The sequence below is a fragment of the Aythya ferina genome (genome assembly GCF_964211825.1).
Source record: "Aythya ferina genome assembly, chromosome: 2".
Taxonomy (NCBI): domain Eukaryota; kingdom Metazoa; phylum Chordata; class Aves; order Anseriformes; family Anatidae; genus Aythya; species Aythya ferina.
In genome coordinates this window covers 40536383-40559191 of record NC_140297.1, presented here as the reverse complement: position 1 = coordinate 40559191, position 22809 = coordinate 40536383, and the positions used below count along the sequence as shown (strand labels likewise).

Sequence of the window (22809 nt, the reverse complement as noted above, 5' to 3'; positions counted from 1 at the left end):
CGTAAGACAAGAAGCAGCAGAAGCACTGTTGAGTTAAATTCAAGAACCCGCTCAGCTTTATTAGATCGCTGTGTTTACAAGAACTAGCGGTAGCGGTGCAGCTGCAGGGTGTTGCGTCGCTTCCAGGCAGCGCGGCGCGAGCCACCGATGGTGTGGTGGAATTTGTGGCCCTTGCCCAGACCGCGGCTCTTCCGCCCGGCGGACGTCAGGCCACGCATCTCCCTGTGCTTGTGGACGGGCTTGGTGATCCACTGCGTGTCGGGGTTGCGCCTGATGGCCTTGTGGAAGGGGTCGATCAGGATCACTTCGAAAAACTTGTACGTGGAATCCTCTCCCACCCAGTAGGAGTTCAACACTCTCAGAGCCCCGCAGTGACGGCCAGCACGCTCCTGGAAGAAAAAATCCACGTGAAAGGCTATAAAAACACGGAGGCAGGGATACAACTTAGGAGAAGGACTTGCATAACATGCAGAAGGAGATGAGTAACTCAAACCTAAAATTTTGTACGTGTTGGAATTTTCAGTTTGCCCCAAGTGAACCTTACCCCTGAACTGTACAACTTCTGGCTGCAAAAACACCACAAAAAAGTATTGGCCAAAGAAATCTATATTCAAAAAAATGGTGAATACCTTAGTGATACAGGTTTTACAGAATGTAACGAGGAAGGCATTTGGTTGACAAAGAGAAGAACTGCTTTGTACACAGAAGCACCCAATGAGTAAACACACAGAGTGAAAAACAACTTCAAGGTGGAGATGAAGACCACAAGGTAGACTTGGGGCCATGGAACAACCTTTTGTGGAAAGTTACGAAAGACTGATCCAAAGTTACAGGAGAGGAAGACATTTCTGCAGGACCTAAGCACATAATGACAAATATGAACAAATATGAACAGCTGATGTAGCAAGTTCCACTACTCCTATCCTTGGTTGTGGTTGGAAAGAAAACAGTCTTAGAGTTTAGGAAACTAAGCAGAAAATGCAAGTTCTGAAACTCAATCTGCCTCTTCTGTCAAGAAAACTCCTTATTTTACTTAACACTATCAGTGTGTCTAATCCCAGGACTTTACCATCACTGTGGGAAAGTACAAACCAACAGATCCCATTCATCTTCTATCCCAATGTGATCCCAACCTATTAGTACCGTCTTCCCCCAAACCTTAGTTGACTGTTTCCTGAATACGAAATTTATTTTCTTCAAGTCCTTGTTTTACTCCAGCACATGGCAGTGACACATACCGAACATTAAAATACCTCCCGCCCTCAACCAGCTTCTATTTGGGGATGACAGCTACAGTCACGGTTTGGCATTTCTAGAATAGTTTTATCTGAAGAATAGAAGTCTTCCAGGAGAAAGCAAGCCAGCTTTTGGACTAAAACAGAGGGTCAGTAACCTCTTGCACGAGCTGTCATCACAACCAAGCATGTGATTAGCCATCAGACATCTGGGAATGGCATATATGAAGAGCACACCGTGAACACTATTTAAAAATACAGTTCTGTGTTTTAACTCATCGCCTCTGTTTTAAAATAGAATTAATGCTCTGCTTAATGATGGGAAGACAAGGAGCAGTCTTCATTCTTTTACAATGCCTCTTTTTCAGAGCGCAGACTCGTGCTGTTCTAAGCCATGGAGTTTTATCCATAGGTGAGAGCTACAGCCCTTCATCACTACTCTTGCTGTGTCACTGCGAAATTTAACGAAGATTGCCCTGAATGAAAGCTTCCATTTTCAGTATTTTGTTTTGATTTTTTAAATTAAGACTGTTTCTGGCATGCTGTTTTCAGATCCTACGACACAGCTCAGTACACTGCACAGCACTCTTACTACGTAAACAGGTGCTGCAGGTTTTAAGAGAGGAACTTGCTCGTACTTCATTGAAGGACCTTTGCCGAAAGCTGGCAATACATAGATCATGGTAGGGAACGTAACGGCAGGATTTACCAATGACCCAAGTCAGGCTCTTTGTTGTATTTGCATTTTGAATCCTCATGCCTAACCCCTGGTTTTACAGGAGTTTATGCTAGTAGCACGTCTTTCCCTGCACACACTGTGCCATACTTCAGGAAGAGGAACACACTTCAACAAACCACCTCAGCAGTACTTCTACCACCTGCTACCTGTTAAGTCGGAATAGTTTTTAGCATTTGTCTCAGTACCGCTTTTCGAAACATCCAGGTGCTCTCCTGCTATCAGCATTCAAGACTTCTACCTAACAGAAAACAGTCATTGTTTTTGTCTCGGAGTATTTTCCATTTTTACAGACTAGGCATGACCTTCGTAACCCCCATTTTCTGAGCAGTAACCAGAATACTCACCTCTGCTACGGACTGGAGGCTCCGGGCAAACTTCAGCTGGTTCACACCGTGATGCACGGGTTTGCCGTAGGTTGCACCTTTTGGGACAGGGCGCTTGCGGCCACCACGGCGAACGCGGACACGGTAGATAACATACCCTGAAAGAAACCGTGACTGTCAGTGCAGGCAGTGCAAACTACGGTGAGGCAACTTAATGCCCATACTGCGTTTCCAACCCATAACATTTCACAGGAAACGCTGCAAAAAAGTAGGTCACTGTACCAATAGCTGCTAAAACCTACAACTCTTGGTGACTAGCGTAGGGTGTTTTTGTTATTTCCATTGTGACTGAATAATGGAAGTGATGTATTGTTGTGACTACTTTCTAGTTCCAAACCAGAGTTTGTGGCACCTTTCCACTGTGCGCTTTGATATGAACTAAGAACAGCTGTAGCTATATGATAACACGCACAAAAAAAACATCCTAAACTCTCCTCATCCCAAGAAAGCAACAAAGCAGTCACCTCAGAACTAAAACGCCACACTGCAACAGCATCCATAAGGCACTGAAGTACAAGCCATACATAAACCCTGTGGAAACCTGACCACTGAAAAAGGAGGAAAGGAAACCTCACAAACATAACAGAGGCTTAGATTCTTTACTTTTTTATCATGGTGAACAAGCATCCTTCTTTGAAGATCTGCTCAAGTTACAGATGGATGCCCACTTTCCCTGAGTTTGTTTCACTCCCTAATGCTCCCTCACTTTCCTAATGATGATAGAAACTGATTTAACCTTGGCAAGCCCAGACAGCTATAAGGCAGCTAACTTGTTGAGACTGCTGACAAAATCTGGCCAGAGAAAGGAACCCCCACACCCACAAATCTACTGTGCTAAAAGCACTGGTCAACATTGCAGCAATAACAGCGCAAGAGCAAGAACTGAAGTCTAGATCCACTTGATCTTCCTCTGCCTAACTGACCACAGGGGGCACGAACTCAGAATTACATGAAATAAGATTTGGGATGTAGGCACTGCTATTGATTTAATACATTTATAACAGTATTTCATCCAGGAGACCTCAGGCGGCGTTCCAGCTTCTGATTTTGGCATTCTGCTATCAGTTAAGGAAGGAAGCAGGCTGACAGGAACGTGGTAGCTCCATCTCATTACCTTGCTTGGCCTTATATCCCAGCCTGCGAGCCTTGTCTGGCCTGGTCGGCCGGGGAGCGCGGTGCAGGGCAGAGAGCTGGCGGTACTGCCAGCAGCGCACACGGAGGAGGAACCGCATCACGTCCGACTGCTTTTTCCTCCATAGCTCCTGGATGTACTTGTAGGCACCCATGGCTGGCTACCTGCTGAGATCAAGAGATCAATTAAAAGAGGGCAGTAATTAACATATTGAATTTGCATGTCTTCCCATAAAATGGTGCAGTATGAGGCTGTGCACGTAACACCGCTGGCACACAGTATGCTTGGGTGCTGTTTTGTAATTGTTGGCACACTTGGTAACACGCTGGCTCCCATTTAGCAGTCTGCAGTAGAACACACAGCAGTTCTGAGGAATTTTCTTCCACTTCACGTGTTCTTTAGCATCGAACTGCACAGTTAAGGAGCTGATGCCTCACGTGCTTGGGATGTCACCAACACTGACAGCTACCACCTGAACCAAGCCGTGAAAGCTGCTCTTTGACGAGGTGCATGACTGTGAGGGCCCTGGTGTTAATTTATAACGTGGTTTAAGTATCCCTAAACGCTGAGCACCCAGACCCCAGCAGCACGCAGAGATAAACCCAAATCCATCAGATCTCCACCCAATTCACCATCCAAAACCAGAGCTCGCTGCACCTTTTGACGTGCCCCAGCCCTCCCCTCCCCACCCCCATCCTCCATTCCGGGCCCCCTGCGGCCCTCCCCACCCCCAGCGCCCCGCACCCACCGAGCTCCCCGCGGCCTACCCCCACCCCCCGCCCTCCCGCAGCCCGGGGGCCCTCCGCCGGCCTGAGGCCCGCATCCCGGCCGCCGGGCAGCCCCGCCGAGCCCCGCGGGCGGCCGGATGGTTGCGGATGGGGCCCGATGGTGGCGGATGGCGGCGGATGGCGGCCCGGGCCGAGCGCAGACGTACCCCGCACCCGATGGCGCCCCACGCCGGAAAGGAAGAGACCCGCCTCCCACACCCCCCTGCGGCGGCACCGCGCTTCCGGCGGGCGGGCGCGGCGCCTGATGGGTAATGTAGTCCCCGGAGGGCCTCGCTCCGCGGCAGCCAACCCGGCCCCGCCCCCCCCCGCCCCGGAGCCAGCCAATGGGAGCGAGGGGGCGGGGCCCGGCGCGGCGCGGCGCTAATGGGGGCGGCGGGGGAAGCTGAGCCCAGGTGCGCGCGCGCGCTGGGGGCGGGGGCGCGCGGGGCCGGGGGCGCGCGCGGCGCGGGCACGGCGGGGGCCGGGGGCTGGGCGGGAATGGGGGGGGGGCGGCCTCTGGAGCAGCCCCTGGGTGGGTTGGGGGAAGGGGTTGGGGTAAGGGGTTGGCACGAACACGTCCTGAGGAAGCCATCCCCCAAAAAGGAGCGCTTTGGGGTTCCTACATGTGAAAAATAATAAATAATAATAATAATAAAAATGAATGAAATGGTAAATCCTAAGGGGAAGTCCTGCTGCTGCTGTCAGCCCCCACCCCCAGGCGCTCGTGTCCCTCCTGACCCCGTGCCCGGCACTGCAGGGAGCGGGGTGTGGGAGCAGGGAAGGGGCCTGGTGCCAGGGGGGCTTTGTCCCAGCTGCGTGGTGACCCCTTTTCCCTTTTTTTCCCCCTTTTTTCCCCTTTTTCCCTTCACCTTTCCCTCCCATTGCAGAGCACCAGGCTCATACAGTTGTACCTGGTCCCATCAGGCCCCCCCCAGCTCTGGGGTGCCCCACTCATCCCCCAGAGCTGCCCCAGCTCCTGTAGGGCAGCCCCATCCGCACCCAGGCTGGCTGACACCAGACCCCAAACCCCTCTCCAACCTTCCCCTTCCCGTGCCCGTGACCCTAACGCTTTCCTTCCAGCCCCTGCGCCATGAAACCTTCAGCTCTGTGCGCCTGAGCCGGGCACTGACGGTGGCAGCCTGAAACCCTACAAGTGGCGTGGGAGGAAGCCCAAGTCCTAAAAATACCATCGCTGGGGAGGGAGCTGCGCCTCGGTGGCTCCCGCTGCCTTTTGGGGCTCTGCTGTGGGTCCCCGTGCTCAGCAGCACCCCTCCGCTGGCCCTGCTATCCTGGGAGAGATGGGGAAGGGTTACAAGGTGGTGGTGTGCGGCATGGCGTCGGTGGGAAAAACCGCAATTTTGGAGCAGCTCCTCTACGGAAAGCACACCGTGGGTGAGATATTTTTACCTCTTTTTTTTTTTTTTTGGGTTGTTTCCTTTTCCAGAGTCTTGCTCTGTGCGGGCCCCGCGGAGCGGTAAGCCAGGGCCGCGAGCTGTGCGGAGGTGATGGAGGAAATGAGCGTGGTCTGGGTTCATCTCTGGGCAGTTTCTGAGGCTCGCAGTCCCTTACCGAGTTTTAAATTGGTTGGGGGAAGAGCCCTTGCCCTGATGTTGCCCATGCCAAAAAACCAGGAGTGTGCGACAAGAACCAAAGAGAAAAGCAGACGATGCGCTTGCTGCCCATTTACATAAGAAATACCTTGTTCCCCGAAGGATGCTCTCGATGCCTGAATAATAAATAATATCATGTGATTCACACAGATTGTTTAAACTTCTGTCCCACCTTCTCAAAACTTTATTTGGCTTGGTTTTGGCTAATACTTAATCAGAGAGCTGGAAAGAAAACAGCTCTGCTTTAGATCCTGTGGTTTGCTCTGGACTTCAAAGGCTGAGCTTCCCAGCTCTCAGATAAATCCTCCTGTGGAAAACAGACCTGGGACAGGGGCACGGGATGTCAGAGCCTCGCTGTGCACAAACGAAGGGGGCCGAGGGCAAAGCTGGCTCGCTTCCCTCTGTTCCTGCCTGGCCTGGATGTTAGAGGGAGGGCAGCGGTCACTGGGCTGGTGAATTGTTCTGCCAGGGGTGAATCACAGGGGCTTGACAGAGGATGCCTAGCCAAGGGACTAGGAGCTTTTCCTTGGGGCAGTGAATTAAATTAAGCGTTGGGGTGAGCCTCCGGATGAATATTGGGGTTTGGAGCACGGTGCTTGGCAGGCACTGTGCCTTTAAAATGTGTGGACGGGAGGAATTTGCTGGCAAAGCCTGACACAGAACTGTGTGCTAATGCTGTCATTTAAGAGGAGGATTTCCTCTAACGTTGCAGCAACATCTGCTTCCAGCACCTTACCAAGACCCGTGCGCATAGCCCTGCGGAGCTCTCGGTGCGGACACTGCAAAACCTGCGGGCTGCGGGCTTTTCCCTCTGCTGCTGCCCTGATTTTCATCATCCCCGGGCCAGGCGGTGCTCTAGGGCTCTCAAGCAGTGTGAGCAAGGCCACGCTGCCTAAATCACGTTGCCTTTTGTTGCTTCCTGCCCCGTGCTCTGATCAGCGGCCGCAGCAGGGAGGATTTTCAGCCGCCTGCGCCATCAGGTGCTCTGGGGCTGGCTTGCTGCGCCTCCGTGCTTCTGGCAGAGCTGCCCCTAAGAACCATCGTAGAGCAGGGACGGCCCCTCCGCGCTTAAAACACTATTACTAGGTCTTAACCCAGGTTTCCGAAAGCAGACAAACACCTCCTGGCTGCTGGCCCATCGGGCAGGAGGCGAGAAGGCCCCGCGGGCGCTGAAGGCCCACCCATTTGGAGCCATGGGGCACGGCGACACGGGCACGAGCTGTACCAAAACCTGTATCAAAAAACTGCTTCCTGACTCCTGCAGCTCTGGTGCTGCTCCAAGGGCAGGGCTGACACACGTGCCAGCATCCATGGCCTCCTCGCTGTGATTCAAGGGGCATGCTTGAATTTGGTTGCAGGCTCGGAGCTCAAGGCCTGGCGTCATCCGCCGAGGTGTCCAAGGCACTGATGGCGGGGTCTCCTCCTGGTGCTTGGTCAGACATGAGCCTCTGTCGGTGCTGATGTGCCTCCTGCTGACTTTCCTTTAAAAGAGAGCGGTGGCACGGCTGCCATCAGGGTCGGGATTTGTGTCCTCGGAGGTTTCACGCTGCTATATAAAGCCCTTGGCTCTGAGCCCATGCCCTGGGCTGTGTGCTTGGTGGTGGTGCTGTACACCCAGTGGTACTGCGGGGGTTTTCCTAAAAAAAATCACACCTTCAGCTCTCCCTGGCTTGTCATGGATGAAGTCCCTACATGGCCAGCAGCCAGCACTCTTGCAAAGGCACAAAGATTGCTTGAAGTCAAAGGGGAAAAAATACTAGGGAGGGAGGAATAGCACTGAAGAGGGAATATCCACATCCCTGGAGCATGCGAGCAACAATGTACAGTGTTTGGCTTTGTGCTAGGCTGTAGGTATTTTTCCTTGAACAGTGCTGCTGTTCAGTGATGGCTCATAAGGGGGTCTTCCTTCTGCCTTTGAAATGCCTCTGGTGCCTCAACCCATGGCAGAGCTTATCAGCTAAAGAGGAGATGAGAACTCTTCCAGTAGAAAATGCTATTTCCCTTATCGCTGCCTCCTGACTGCATAAATAGCTGGTATGGCTGTGTTCATGAGCAGCTACTTCAGATCGTCTAACTACCTGGGAGTAAAAGCACTACATGCTATTGTGATCAGAACCCATACTGAGAGAGAATTTGCCTCACTTGGTCTCAGCTTGAGGGATTTGGGGTTTTGGATGGAAGACTTCCACATTACGCATTCCTAGACCTTTGTTTCTCAAATCCAAACTATCTCCTGACAGAGCTGCAGGCAGCTTTGAAGTTTAGAAATGTGTGAAGATGGAGCTGAATGTATGTAACTGAGGGTCACAACCGTGGCTGCTGGCTGGTGGCACCAATACTTGAAGTAGCAGCTAAATCTAAATAGATCAGCTCCTGTTGTCCAGCTCCAAAGGCTTCTCCAACTCTTCTCTGAGTCATGGATCCTCTGATACGCAGTCATCTGAGATCTAAGTAAGCAAAGTCTGTCATGCTGGAGTTGTAAAAATGCAAGGAATGGCAGGTTTTAGGAGCTCTTTGCAGGGAAGAGGGAGGGAAAGGTTATGGGAGACTGAGATCTTCAAATGCACTCAGGAACACACAAGGTTTTCACTACATTTATGTAGTGAAAACAGTCCCTTGGGATCTTCTGAAACTCCATGTCTCAAAATTTTGCTCTATGTAGTATTTGCAATACCTTTGCTTTGCCTAGCTTGGCTTTGCAGTGCTCATTAGTATATCGAGCCTTTTCTTGTCCTCATCAGGAAACCACCAGGGGCTGAAACACCACTCAATTTATGACTGAGGCTTCCCCTTGCAGTTCCTCTGTGGCAGCAGTTGGTAACCTAGATGAAGACCTTTTTGCCTTTCCCAGGGCTTGCACCAGCTAAATAGGTGCTGGAAAATGGCATCTGTCTCCTGTCTACTCCTCCCTTCTCTCCTCAACATCTTTAAATTGTCTACTTAACAAAGAAACCAGGAGATTGTTCGCTGCCCTGTTAGCTCCCCTTTTCCCTCACAACTTTTGGACCTGCAAGCTGGTTCCACCTGGCTGTTCCTCTGTGCCACAAGAGGAGATATTTCAAAATATGTTTCTCTAAACCTAGAAAAACTGATGGCAGGAGAGAGAGAGAGCAAAGCCCCATGGCAGTGCTCTCCACCAGGAAAAACCTACTCGAGTTGGCAGGGCAAAACTTGCCAGCAGAAGCTGCCCTTGCCCATCCTGGTAGCCAAGGTGGCCTGGAGATGCCAGTGATGGGAAGGATGGGGTGGTGACGGACACTGGGCTTTCCTGGTCACTTCTGCTGCTCGTACCACTTGCCCAGCTCACCTTTGAATGGAGATCAGGAAAGTGTTGGTATGGGATGGTGCTAAGCAGGAACGTAAATATTGTGCTTCCTCCCTCAGTGTATATAGGTGAACTTTCACCTCTGGAAACTGGTACCGGTGCATGAATTCCAGGTCTTCCCCTCTGCCATTTAACGTCAAAATTTGTCGCTCTGTTCTGCTGACTTGCCTTGCAGGTCTTAATTTTTCCTCTCCATTTTCAAGAGGGATGTTAAAAGACGTAATTTTCACTGCTACTTTTATTGCCATTAGGAAGAGACTGTCACAGGAGAATGTGGATATGTTAAAGACCACTGAATTACAGCGCAGCATTTAGATGATAAAAACCTGCCCGGCGTTATTCATGGAGTCCTAAACAGAAAACTTAGGTACTTGTAGTTCATTCCTTCTTGCCAAAGTAATATTTACTGATGTTGGATACTTCCTTGACCTGTCTGCACAATGAAATGAAGCAGAGCAAGAAAAAACACAGGGCTATATCCAGAAGACCTACTTCAGTCTCTAAAAATGCCCTTCTGACACATTCTGCAGCCCACAGTGAGGGTTCACCCTTTCTCTTGTTTTGTTCTGCTCTTAGTTTTGCTCTTGCATGTTAGCAGGGCTATATTTGGAGGCAAAATAAATTAATTTGTGGCAAACCTAGTAAGAGCTTGATCTATGAAGGCTGCACAAAGAGGGGCAAAAAGAACAGCTTGTGCCACTTTCCTGCACAGGAATGCTGCATACATCACAGGGAGCGATGCGCGTGGGTGGAATTCTTTAGCTTGTTTGTCAAGGCAAAGTATTTTGAATACTGTGTCACTGAATATAGCAAAATCCTTATTTTCGCAGGCCAGATAATCCCTTGTGTTTTCATAAACAATGCGCTAATGTAGTCCCTTTTTGGCAGACAAAGAGAATAATGCAGTACTCACGGCTGTAGCCCTGCACCAGCAAGCAGTCCGTGTATACAGGAATGCAGGGCAGACAAAAAGAGGGTTGATATGAATATTTAACACTGCCTCTGACAGTAACCCAACCATACTATGCATAGTTTGTTGGGACCTGTTGTAACCTTATGGGCCTGCATCCAAGGTGACCACGAAGCTAAGGAGATCCACGTGTTTCCAGGCTTGGCGTGGAAAATATAGTTTTAATTAGCTCAGAGTAAGGTACCTTATAGTACCTCACGTTTACCATGGGGAAAGGAAGGAAGGAGAGCCAGTATGCAGATAGTTACCATGGAGCAGGTGGTATACATGAAAGCTTGTTACCTTGTGTGTGCTCTTGCCCTGAAGTAAATGAGCTTGCTCCTATTAGCAAATCTGAGTCATGTTAAATCCCTAAGGGATGGAAAAAGCTCACTGTGTATTTGGGTAAATACATCGTGCAACTTTGCTTGCATGCAAACATCCTCTTCCCATTCTGGCTTGATTTCACTCGTTGGTTAGTTGTACCACCAATGCACATTAATTGCCAGAACTACTCCTTTGGCTCATTCTTCTGCAGTATAATCCTGCTCAGTATGAGGCTCAAGGTGTTAGTACTTGCCTGTTTGGTGTTCCTTGGCCATTCTTCCCAAAGGCTATGTTTGGGCAGGCCCCTTTGCAGCATGTGCGATGGGCGGTGGGAGGTTGGGAAACCTGAGGGAAGAGCCATTTATCTTATCCCATCCTGCATTTACATGTTGTATAGATTAATTTTACAGGCGTAATCATGTGCTCGTATACTAGATGATTGTATTTACACAGTGGCACTACTGTAAATAGCTGGCGTGGCGATCTGCGGATACAGCCCTTCATGGGCACGACAATCAAGGTCGAATCCAGGCCAAATCACCCTGGAAAAATAGGCACTGAAACCTATTGCAGGGTAAAGTTCCGCCGCACTGCGAGCAATCAGTACAGCGGTGCTGTGCTTATGCCAGCATGACCTTTCCTGCTTGATTTACAACAGGTTTAGAAGAGGGTGCCACGATGGAAGACGTGTACCTGGCGTCCGTGGAGACAGACCGGGGCGTGAAGGAACAGTTACGGCTTTATGACACCAGGGGTCTGCAGGAGGGCGTCGAGCTGCCAAAGCACTACTTCTCTGTCGCCGATGGCTTCGTTCTCGTGTATGCCGTGACCAGCCTCGAAGCCTTCCAAAGAGTTGAACTGCTCAAAAAAGAGATCGATGTCTTTAGAGATAAAAAGGAGGTAAACGCGTGGTTGCCGTAACTGCGTGGCTTATTGGCGTATCAGCGATAGGAAGCAAAGTTGCAAAGCACAGATTTTGTTCCTGTAAAACTTGCATAGTAAGGAAAACAAACGTACCTACAGCCTTGGGCGATCCAGAAAAAGGGAGCTTTCTCATGCTGGGGAAGCCTAATTCACATGCCATGCAGCTCATAAAAAAAAAAAAAAAAAAGCTTTTTTTTTTTTTTCCCCTTTCTGCTTCTACTGCAACTAAAATCCAGTTAGCTGAATGCACCCGTCAGTACACTTACGACTAATAAAACATATGGTCTGCAGCAGTGCAGTTCTTACTTTTTTTTAGGCATTGTACACGGGAAGTCAAGTGCACAGAATAATATCACAAAGGGCATTATCTTTGTTTGTTTTGTATTCACGTACTCGATGGCTTACAAACTGGTGTAATTGACAGCGGGTCTCCCAGACATTAGTCAATTGGCAAAACGGCTTTAATGTATCTTAACAACCATATTGAATCAATTCAATTGTGTGAAATGACTGCTCTATTTTCCCTTAGAAAGCAGCTAGTGTTTTCAGCTGACAGTGTTCCAGCTTAGCTAAACAAATATAACGTGCACGTGGCATTAGCATTACGGCTTTTCTTACAGTATCTTTGCATTCTCTAGTAGTTTTCCCTGGTAAATGTTTTGAGCCTACAGCTCTCCAAATGTCTGTTTTATGCTGTTAAAAAAAAAAAAAAAAGGTGCATAAAGAATTAATCAGATAATGGTGGGGAGAGGCTTTCCAAAGCGTAACTTGTGCAGCACTCGCAGCACACGGGGTGGTGGAGGGAGGCAGGCTCCAAGTCTGACAGCAGGCAGCCGAAAGTGCAGTCAGAGGAGAGGTATGTTAGGTGGTGGGGCTGGTGCGAGCTGCAGGCTGTCACGTATGTCAGGGGTACGGCAGCCAGTCGTGACTACCCCACAGGGCGAGGAAAGGCGGATGAGCAGGAAATTTTTGCCAGGCAGTGTGCTGTGCGAGGACCCTGATTTATTGCTTTATGGCACGTTGTAACGCAGACAGGGAGTCGCAGCGCCGGCAGGATGTCTGCCCGGGGATCTGCCCAGAAGTCTTCTCTCTCGTTGCACGCAGGTGTTTCAGAAAGCAGGCAGTTTGTCTGTCCCCTGGGAGAGTTTAAAAGCTGTGGTCCTGACTGGGGGTGACATAGCTGAAATAGCAGTGCCTGCTGTAGGCTGGGTAAATGTTTCATTCCTGTGATTTCTATTCCATACGAAATACTCTTTGAAGCAAGTAGAAGGTCAAATCAGGGGTCCTTAAGATAGCCCCAGCAGCCTTAAACTCTGGGCTGTGCTGGAACACAGCCTTAACCAAATTCAGGGGGCATCTCCACATACAGAAGTGCCCCTGAGCCAGCAGGACTTCGCCTTGTGGAGCAGCAGAATCCTCTGCCATGCAGCAGCTGACAGCAAGCTCTGATGGCTGTGGGGCTTCTTCAGCACACACCTTAAAGTCTGGCCAAATTTTATACTAAATAAAGGTTGTGTTCTCTTGTACTGATGGAGCTCAACCATGGGCAAAATTCAGCTGGAGTGTGTGGTAAATGTATATGAAGATTGTAGCTTCATTCAGAGGCTTTGCAAGGGGAAAAATATCTATCCGTACATCATGGGCTGCTATAGAAAAGAAAGGGTGCCTCAGACCGCACAGGAACAGGAGAAACATCTCTAGATGGAAAGAAACAGGAGCCACGCTGTAGTCAGCCTGATGAAGAGGAAAAAGCAAGCAGGTGTGGTCACAGCAAAGAAAAAAAATGCTCAGCAGGAGAGGACTTTATCACTTGGTCATTGCCAAACCACAACAGAGTGTAGAGAGGAGGCTGCAGCTTGACTAAGGGCCTTGAACTATAAATATAGGCACGGCTTCCCCTATCAGCTGATGCTGTTAGAACGTTTTTAGAAAGTGGTTAAGTTAAAATAAGCAGGAACCGTAACTCGAAGTGGCCAGCTCTCCATGCAGCACTTCTCAGAAGAGAAGCAGAGGGCAAGCCACCGAGCTCAGCTCCACTACAGCGTCTTGGTGATAGAGAAGCCACGGAGAACTACCTGAAGGGCTGCCCTGGTTAGCTAACCAGCAGCTCCTGAGACTGCTTCTGGCAGGCTGGCACGGGTGCTGCTCCCACCCTGTCAGCGACTGAAGGCTGTCCACGTAGGTCCCTCTGGTGGCTCAGCTCACCTGCAGGCAGGGGAAGCCCCCTGGGCTGGGAGAGTCCTGCACGTCCTATGATTAAAGGCAGCTCCCAGGCCACAGGTAGACGAGGCCAGTGTGAATCCCAGACCTTACACTTCCCCATTCTGTTCAGCTTACCTTGAGCCAGCAGTAAGTTAAGGGACAGGTCTGAGCTGTGTTGCTACTTGCCTGCTGTTTAAAGGCACTGCCAATGGTGGATACTGTTTGTGTAAAGCTCACCCTTCTGTTTGTAGGTAACAGTTATTGTCTTGGGAAATAAAACCGACCTGCTGGAGCAAAGACAAGTGGAAACAGAAGCGGCGCAGCAATGGGCAAGGGCTGAGAAAGTGAGACTGTGGGAAGTGACCGTGACAGACCGGAAAACACTGCTTGAGCCCTTCACCTACCTAGCCAGCAAGCTCTCCCAGTCCCAGAACAAATCAACATTCCCCTTGCCTGGAAGGAAGAGCAAAGGGAATAACTGTGATAACTAAGCTACCTTTAATGCTGTCTGCTGCTGCCAGGTGACAGCCTAAATCCTATCTCTGCCTTTAGCTGCACATGATTTCACTTAAAGCAATAATCTCATTCAGCAATAAAATCAGCAAGCTTATGGCTGAGAGGTATCCTTGAAAAAGTCACTGATGGCAAAAGCCTTGAAAAGCACTTAGGGCTAGGAGTCACCTTCCAACAAGGGCGAGCAGGGGGGAGCAGGGAGGGCAAGAGAGGCAGGTGGTCATCCCTTCAGCAGGGGCTTTGACTGTCCCTTGATACGGCCATAGTGAGGAACACTCCTCCTGCAGATCCGTAGCCTCTTGTCACAAGTAGTACTAGCTGCAATGAAGCTTTAAATTTGGAGAGAGGGTATATTTGACACGGCAACAGGCCTTTTACCTTGACCTTAAACAGGAAGCACCCTGGCTACAGAGGTTTTTGATGCTGCAGGAGGCTCAGGTCAGGGTGTTGTTGCAGGAGTGCTAGGGCAAGAGGAAGAAATACCAGCAAATTTAGCTGCTGAAGCTCTGGCAGTGTCTGAAAAATAAACAAGAAAGGAAAAAAAAAAAAAAAAAAAGGAAAAAGAAATCTTGCAGGAGATCCTAGAACAGATCAACCCTAACGTGAAGCTTGTCAGTGAAGTCTGGCAAGTAGCTTCAGGAATTTATTTGTACAAACCAGAAAAGCTCTCACAGCACTCATTAATTTAACTACGACCTGAAGGACAGCATAGCTGTAACGTGGTTTTGTCCTAGCATGTCCAGTGCAAATCAGTCACATTCACACAGGTGATAATTTTACTCAGAAATTATATGGAACAACTCTGTAAGCAGGAGGTACCTCACCGGGCTCTGCGTGGCGGGTTGTGCAATATTCCTGCCCAGCCGCAGCAACCCACGGCCCGGATAAAGCTACAGGTGAGAGAACAGCTGGTACGAAGCACTGCACTGCTTTGTGAGAAGGGGCTACCTACAAAAGCTTTACGTGCTGCATTCGGAGCTCTGTGTAGGTAAACTTGTGCTGCAGAAATCTGCCATCCTAGCTCAGTCTGTCTGCACACTACGCAAAATTTACTGTAAAGGGGCAGAGCAACTGTTCCCAGAAAGGGACCAGCTCTTGGCCTCTAACCACTTTAATACACTGAGACCAGCTTTTCTTTGTATTAGAGGGCAGGAGTGGGGCAAGGGAGTGAACCGAAGTACTCAGTTCCCTAATTTTCCACAAAATTAATGTTGTTTTGAACAAATATCGAGAATTTCGTTGTGAGTCAGCAAAACCACAAGCAACATTTGCATTGTCATATCATAGCTGCTAAACAGCAAGTGTGCTTAATGATCAAAATTAGGCTGTGTGCTTACAGCACTGCTCTTCCTGAATACTAGCAAATAAACTGCCGGCATTACTAATGTCAGAGCAACTGTACAATCCACTCAAAATTAAGCAAGTATTCCTACATTTATAATGAAGGCAGACGAAACTGTTTATGTGCTTTGCTCAATGTAGTTTGGATTGCTGTGGCCATCAAGCCAGATAAGAGAGCAATTACAAATGAGCAAGCAGCTGTAATGCCCTGCTGGAAACATACAATTGTTCCCATTGCAACACAGCAGCTGAGTAAGCACTGTAGCACGACCTCCCCCAACCTGGCTAGTAATAGTCATTGTCCCCAGCGATGCTGCAGAACAACACTCCCTTCTCACTCATTTCCTACCAAACACACGTGTACTCGAGGCTTCTCCCCACCCAGAGGACTCCTCAACCTGCCTGCGTGCTTGGGAAGTGGGCTGGCTTCAGAGCAGCAGCGGCTCAGCTGTTTGCTGCAACCTTTCACCGAGGAATTGGCGACGTTCCTCCCCTTCAGCTCCACAGAACCCTTCTTCGAGAGGGGACCTGATTCAGCTGCACAGCAAACGAAACACCAGAGACCTCTGCTAGCTGCACACTGTCACCGGGGCTGGCCCTTGAGCCAAGGGAGTGTTGACAAGCAAAGCCAGTCAGAATTAACCTACGACGTGTGGAGATGGAAGGCACAGAGACGACTGACTGGTTCCTGCCCAATTCTGCGCCCCGCAGACTCGCTGCCAGTGCCACTGCTGAGACCGATGTCACCGCAGGCTGCTGGGGCCATGCCATGTGAGATCAGCTTGCTCTCTCCCCCCCCGGACAACTCAGGACTTGACATTTCAAGAAAGGCAAAAGGAAAAGGGATCTTCTGAGTGACTAAGACTGTGTTTCCAAATGGGTTATGTAAAGTCAGACATGTTATCTTTGATTTGGTTAAACTCATTTCTAGATTATTTTGGACATCCACATAAACAACCACCACCCATCATTTTATTTCACAGGCTTACTCCGATGCTTTTTAAGCACTCACTCAAATCAGTTGCCTGGTCTAAATACCATGCCATACCTGTGATGGAAATGGTCGTTTCTCCTCTGCAAACCATCTGCACGCAGTGGCTGGTACTGAGTCAAAATGAAACTCATTGTAGTGCAGTTTTACCTAGTGTCAATAAGTAAAATACAGCCGTACAGGGTATGCAGTAGTAGTGCATGGGCAGCATGTGTATTTTGCTCTTTGTTGTTCCACTGACTGAATGCGTCCTAAGTCACTGGGGTCATTTACCTGCTGTAAAGCTAGGCTGTCCCTTCACAAGATGATAGAGAAAAATGATTATAAAAAGAAAAATAAATAAATCAGTAAATTGAATCTCCTTTCTCTGTTTCTCTTACACTTTTGTCCTGCTGAACACACAGTGCTCTGACCAGTCAACCCCAAATCAGCTCCAACTCCCCTGCCAGCTTCAAGATCTAATTTGGCAAGCACTGATAGCACAAAGCAAGGAACAGATGAAAACCTACTGAGATGGGGCCACTTACTCTTAAATTCATTTCCTTCTCCCCTCTACTGTGTGAGGATGTAAGTCCCTTCCCAGAGATACTCCTGGTGTGATGTACCAGGAGTACATCACTACACACCACCGATTTTCCTAGGCTGTGCCAGACAGCTGAGGGAGCTCATACACCGAAGCAGGGCTGTGACAACCGAAGGCTGTCCAGCAGCTGAGGTTAACATACTAGTACCCACAACCACCTGACCAAGGAAGGGGATCTGTACTTAAATCACTTGGGAGCAAACTAGATCTGATCTCTTCTATAGGTAGGAAGAGAAGTATATAAAGCAAATATACACACAGTTTGAAGTACAAACATATATCTGAGAGAACAGCCGGACACATAGCACTTGGAAGAATGTTGCAACGTGAAGTACTTGCCATGTGAAAATGAATCTGTACTTCCGGCCTTTACCTTAAGGGAGCGGTCAAAAATGCCGTATTCACAACTAACTACCCTATTGCCACACACTTCAGTGTAAACACTATGTCTCTAGGAGATAATCTTTGTAGCTAAAGGATCTACACATTATGCTTCCTTTACACTCCTTTAAGGAAGGTGTCTTCTGCTGGCTTCCCCGGACACTATTCTTTCTCCTCTTTCTTGTGGGAATTGACCACTCCATTAGAAAACCATGAAGACATTCTCTTCCTCTTACCTCCTGCTCATTTCCCTTCCAAATCTCTTACACTCTTGCAGCCGCACTTCCAAATAATACACCACTCCTGAAAAGCCAATGCTGTGAAAACTGGAGCTAAAAAGTAACTAGCATGGACTCTGCAGCAGGTCACCTCTTCATGGGCCGTGCCAGCCTCAATAACACCTACACAGTCAGCAGATGAAAGAGTTGTCATTCATCATATAGTTGTCCAGAAGTGTCTTCCCAAACCAGAGGCAGGCAGTGCTCTCACCTGCTCAGCTCCCTTGTTTTCATCCAGATTGTAATCCTTGAAGCGTACTGGGAGAGACTGTTCTGGCAAAGTGATAAACCAAGGTACTAAGCAGAAGTCTCTTCTTCTTACCTTTTTTTTTTTGTTTTTAAACATCTTTTTATTAGCACAGTAACAAATGCAGACTTAAGTAGCCCACAACATACAACCAATCCACTGAGTGACTCCTATTCCACGCCTTACAGTTAAACAGCTTAAGGTATTTCACTACAGGTTGCCGTAAGTCCTGATTAAAACCTTTATTCTTTTCACAAAGATAGATTGGCTTATAAAATAATACATTAACTACTTCTCATTTCATATATGAGGCTATATATCCACCTCTCCGTATCACAGATCATGAGATGACAGTCTTTAAAAAGGATTTGTTAAATACCAATGTGCCCTCCATAGGGGAAAACAATCCTGACATCTTTTTACAAAAACAAAACAAAACAAACAAAACCCCAACCCAACCCAGAACAAAATAAACCCCCCAAACCAAAAACAAAACAAAAAGCAAAAAACAGTGTGTAGAGTCTTGAAAGGACTTTTACATAAACGCCAACATATGTACCTGTACAAAATTAAGCTGTTTTAATCTTTTGCATATTGCAAGCAAACTGAAAACCAAAGATGCCTAAGAAGTTTACATTCTTCTCGGTACTATATGTGAGCTAATATTGCTGAACTAATTACAGTCTTAAAATACACTATTCCCAATTCTAGCTGTCTACTGTAGCAAGATACCTTAAGTTACAACAACAAAATCTTAGGAAATAAAAGACTGAATAAAATCTGTTATAGAAATACCCTACTCTTTACCAGCACCCTCCCTCCCCCCACCCCTTCAAAATCATAAGCAGCTCTTTCCATCACAGACAAATAATGTAAGTTTGACAAAAATCCCATTTATGTAGCGTATCTTTTGGTCCATTGTCTGGCCATTCTGTCATGCTCTGCTCTGTTAGTCATATACTGGGTGGCAATACTTCCAACCAGGGGGTCAGCTGAAAAGAAAAAAAAAAAAAAAGAACTTATTTCAGACAAGTAAAGTATAAATTTAATACAAGGGAATCACTCAAGTAGACTACATTACAATAATCTAAATATACTGAACTGTTGGTCTGTATCTTCATCAATTTACGTTTATTTATGGTGACATATCGATCTATTACTTAGTAAAGTAGGAAATGCCAATTAAAGTTTTAAAGAGTTTAAAAGACAACAATCTAATAGTTATTTTGCATTACTGAAATCTTTCACTGATCTATATATTTCAGGTTTATTTTACCTTTTCTATAAGTGCCCGGGAGATAGTCATTGCTAACTGCTCTTGTATCAATACAAATCTGGCTTCTAGGAAAGATCAGATCACAGGGAGAGGTTTTATTTTTTCCAAAGAGATTATTTTTATTATACATAATATAGCATGAACTATGGTGCTTTACTCATCTTTTATAGATGTAAATAGAAATATAACCCCTAGAATTGACTTTGTAAGGCACGGCATATTTCTTTTAACTGCTGTAGATAACGGGTGGGGTTGGAGAAGCTGAGGACTACCTTTGGCATTGCTGGTTGCTGGTTTTAAATAGATGCTAGCAAGTAAAAGGCTAACCTACTGGTTTTCAGACCTGTGCTTGTGACTTTTATAGCTGTTACCAAATTACTGCACTTCTACAGAGCAGCAAAGCGTCTTTAACCCTTGCCCAAAACCAGAGGTGGTTTAGCAGGGGAAGGAGCTGTCGCCTCCAGGAGGAGAGCCGGTGACCACCTGCAGCCCCTCTCCTCACTACCCGGGCAGAAGCCACCAAGATGTGATGAGGGACGAGTTACTTTGATGGAGGGCGGGCTGCAAGGCAGCACGTGGGGCTTACCCGGGTTGCAGTCTGTGAGGAGGGAGCAGATGGAGAGGAGGACTTTAGAAATGGTTAATGCTGGGCTCCAGTTGTCTTTTAAAATGTCCAGGCAGATGACGCCTTGGCTGTTGATGTTACAGTGATAGATCCTTGTCCGGAACGTTACCTGCAAGAAACGGCGATTAGACGGAGTGTTAGCGTGACCTGCCGCCACGCACGATGTGGCAATAAGCGACACCGGCCGTAATTCTGATTTGACAGCCAGCAAAAACTGATGTGGAGAGGAAAAATCAAATAAAAAAGCCCAACAAGAGGCCCGCCGAGCACAGGCCTTGCCCCCAGCGGGCCGGGCCGGGTCCCCGTGCCGCCGGCGCCCTCTGGCGGCCATGGGCGAGATCACAGCCGGGGTCGGGCCTACCCCGAGGAGGGCACGGGCCCCGCTCTTCCCTTCCCTGTCCTCGTCCCTTCCCGAGTGGTCTCTGCTGCCTCTGCTCCCCTCACAGCTTTCCCTGACGAGTTCTGGAGTTCAGTTTCCTTCCCTCTGAGTGACTTACCGGGGCCCTCAGGACACACGGGGCTGTCTCGGCATGTCTGAGCAAAGACTCAGAAACAATAACACGTCTACAACGCCCCTGCAAAGCAATGACCACGATCCCTACCTCGTGTGCTTTTGGTCACTGTGAAACCCAGCTTTTATTTTCCCCATTAATCATTACTAGCTTTTATCTTTCTGCTCACAGCAGCAGAGGGCCCTGGTGCTTTAACACCAACAAATTTTTCCCCGTGGGCTCCCAAACACTTGTAAAAACCTCCAGTTAGGGCAGGGTGCTGTGGAGCCGTGGCTCCTTGTTGCTTCTCAGAGCTCGCCCCGTTCAGCCCCGTCATTTGGGTTTTATTATTTTCAAATATGGGAGACGTGAATGAACCGGGCAGCGTGCCACACAAGTTATCCAAAAGGGAAACAAAAGCACCGCACGACATTCCAGGGGAACACAATGCGACCTGCAGAAAGGCCTCATTCCGACTCGCTGGATGAACACCGACAACAAATTTGGTGGCACTTGCATGAATCAGGATTATCTGCGTGAATAAAGGTTGTCGGGTTCATGCCCTAAATCCTCAGAATTTGTCAGCTATCCACACCCACAAATTTTACTGTCTGTTTATAGGTCACAAGGGTATTTGCGAAACACATTTGGTAAGTGTGTGGTACAACAAGAACACCACACTGGTACTTTCCCTGGAGATTAGACCAGCCCACACATAAAAGTTGCCAGTCAACCCTCATTTATTTTTTTTTTTCTACAGTCTTTCTGATGCAAAAATTTGGCTCGTGACCCTCCTTCTCCCAGGCTCCGGGGGCAGGCGTGGGCTGGGGTTACACAGCTACAACACTCCAGTGCCCCTCTTTTTGTCCTGCATCTGTGCGCCGTTTGCAGGCACGCTCCCGATGCACGGAGCGCTCCAGCTATTTTTGGTCTCAGACTCGCAACTGCAGTTACTTGTCACACAGGAGACACCCACACTGCACACTTTGGGACTTTCTGCTTTGCTCCTTGCAAGTTGCTTGGATTTTAGATTAAAACAGGGAAGAAAGCAAAAAAAAAAAAAAAAAAAAAAGTACTATACACACACACACAAACTCCCAAATCCCTACACTTTTGCACATTATGGGTGGGAATAGCAAAATGTCTGTAAGAGAGCAGGGAGATGTTTGCCTCCCACACCTTCTGCAACAAGCTGCAGCTCCAAACCCAAGAAGCCCTGCTGCTGTGTATACAGGGAACCTCTGAGGTACAGCAGGTGAGATGCCAAAGCAATGTTTGTTTCTGAGATCATCTAATCCTTGTTGGAAGAGCAGCAATGACTCCCTACATTCGTGTAGAAGTCAATACACATCAGCTCAAACAGAGGGCAGCCATGACTCTGTGACACCTGCCCTTTACTTTAAGGCAAAAGTGAAGTTTGTGGCATCTGCAGTTGCTGGCAACGGCTCTGCCTTTACTTCCCATCTCTCAGCCCAGCCCACTACTTGTTCGCTATTTGATCTGCAGCTTTGGTCCCCTTCCAAGAAGGCTTCTAAATGTAGGTGAGGTAATAATTTTAACAGATTAAACACTTCCAGGACGGGAAGCATGGAGTATTTCCAAGTTGATACAATAAGGACCAAATTAACAGGGAGGTCAAGCGTTCTACTTCGTAAAGACAGAAAGTTGTTAATCCTGATTCTGAGCACAAAAGCCAAATATTCGATATTGCAGAAGGCTCTCTCTTTAGACAGTCTCTCAGTCCAGTTAACTAAAAACTGATATGTATTAAAAAAATTACAAATCACATTTGCCTCTAGGAATTAGACTTGCTTTTAAAATTTATTTTATTAGTTGTTGGGAAGGAGAAGAAAGAGAGAAAGAAAGAAAACTCCCACATATTTGCAAAACAGCCTGATTCCTAAAGGAAGCATAAGATATAATTCTTAAGGATTATACTCATGGCACCAAAATTGGTTTTCTCCAGATCTCTCCTCTGAGCTGTGCCTAACCAAAGCACTGTGGGAAAAATCGAAATTTGTTTTCACTTAAGCAGCAAGTCAGAACTGGGATGGTGTTAGACACATGTAGTCCAGCTGTTTGCCATTTGCAATTTTTGCTGATGGTACAAAAGCCAGCCATGCAGGGAACCCAAGTGGAGCCAGAAGAGGGGGGAGGAATTGCAGACCTGCTTAAAAATGAAACAAAATAATGCTTAAAGTAAATGTTAATTACACCTTAAAGAGGAAAAAAGAAAAAAGAAAAAACCCACTACCACAAACAATAACAGAAAAACCTCATGTAACTAGCAGATTCAGATCAAAACTGGGAGAAACTGAGTTACTTAGAAGGTACTGTAATGTATTCAGGGTCAAGAGAGCAGCATGTGGAAGAGCACAAAAACACAGAGTAACGGAACAATCTTTTGGAAATGTCCCACCTGAGATTACATTAATGCAGTAACTACAGAATTAAGGTCAGTATTTGAAAAGACAAAGAAGCCAATCTCAA

General features: G+C 47.8%; 3 protein-coding genes across 14 annotated transcripts in view; 1 reads left to right on the top strand and 2 right to left on the bottom strand.

Annotated features, from left to right (window-relative positions):
- Positions 1 to 28: 28 nt before the first annotated feature.
- RPL15 (ribosomal protein L15) lies at positions 29 to 4535 on the bottom strand. Of its 2 annotated transcripts, none has more exons than XM_084511748.1 (4): positions 4424 to 4535; positions 3472 to 3656; positions 2319 to 2455; positions 29 to 389 (listed from the first exon to the last, which is right to left on the bottom strand). In XM_084511748.1, the coding sequence occupies exons 2-4, from the start codon at positions 3641 to 3643 to the stop codon at positions 84 to 86; spliced, it is 615 nt and encodes a 204-aa protein (XP_084367874.1). In that variant the 5' UTR covers positions 3644 to 3656; positions 4424 to 4535; the 3' UTR covers positions 29 to 83. The 2 variants fall into 2 exon arrangements, with proteins under 2 accessions (XP_084367874.1, XP_084367873.1); XM_084511747.1 differs by having other exon boundaries at positions 3472 to 3653; positions 4424 to 4533.
- Positions 4536 to 4609: 74 nt separating this feature from the next.
- On the top strand, positions 4610 to 16795 carry NKIRAS1 (NFKB inhibitor interacting Ras like 1). 4 transcript variants are annotated; one of them, XM_084511744.1, is made up of 4 exons: positions 4610 to 4669; positions 5337 to 5648; positions 11126 to 11367; positions 13845 to 16795. In XM_084511744.1, the coding sequence occupies exons 2-4, from the start codon at positions 5555 to 5557 to the stop codon at positions 14082 to 14084; spliced, it is 576 nt and encodes a 191-aa protein (XP_084367870.1). In that variant the 5' UTR covers positions 4610 to 4669; positions 5337 to 5554; the 3' UTR covers positions 14085 to 16795. The 4 variants fall into 4 exon arrangements, with proteins under 4 accessions (XP_084367870.1, XP_084367871.1, XP_084367869.1 ...); XM_084511745.1 differs by lacking the exon at positions 5337 to 5648 and having other exon boundaries at positions 4611 to 4669; XM_084511743.1 differs by lacking the exon at positions 4610 to 4669 and having other exon boundaries at positions 5046 to 5648.
- Positions 16796 to 18154: 1359 nt separating this feature from the next.
- UBE2E1 (ubiquitin conjugating enzyme E2 E1) overlaps positions 18155 to 22809 on the bottom strand; it is a 44869-nt gene continuing 40214 nt past the window's right edge. For all 8 annotated transcript variants that reach the window (XM_084511737.1, XM_084511735.1, XM_084511741.1 and 5 more), the window contains 2 exons: positions 19790 to 19937; positions 18155 to 18919 (listed from right to left, as the gene is read on the bottom strand). In XM_084511737.1, the coding sequence (XP_084367863.1) occupies positions 18822 to 18919; positions 19790 to 19937 (246 nt within the window). In that variant the 3' untranslated portion in view covers positions 18155 to 18821. The remainder of the gene's footprint in view (positions 18920 to 19789; positions 19938 to 22809) is intronic.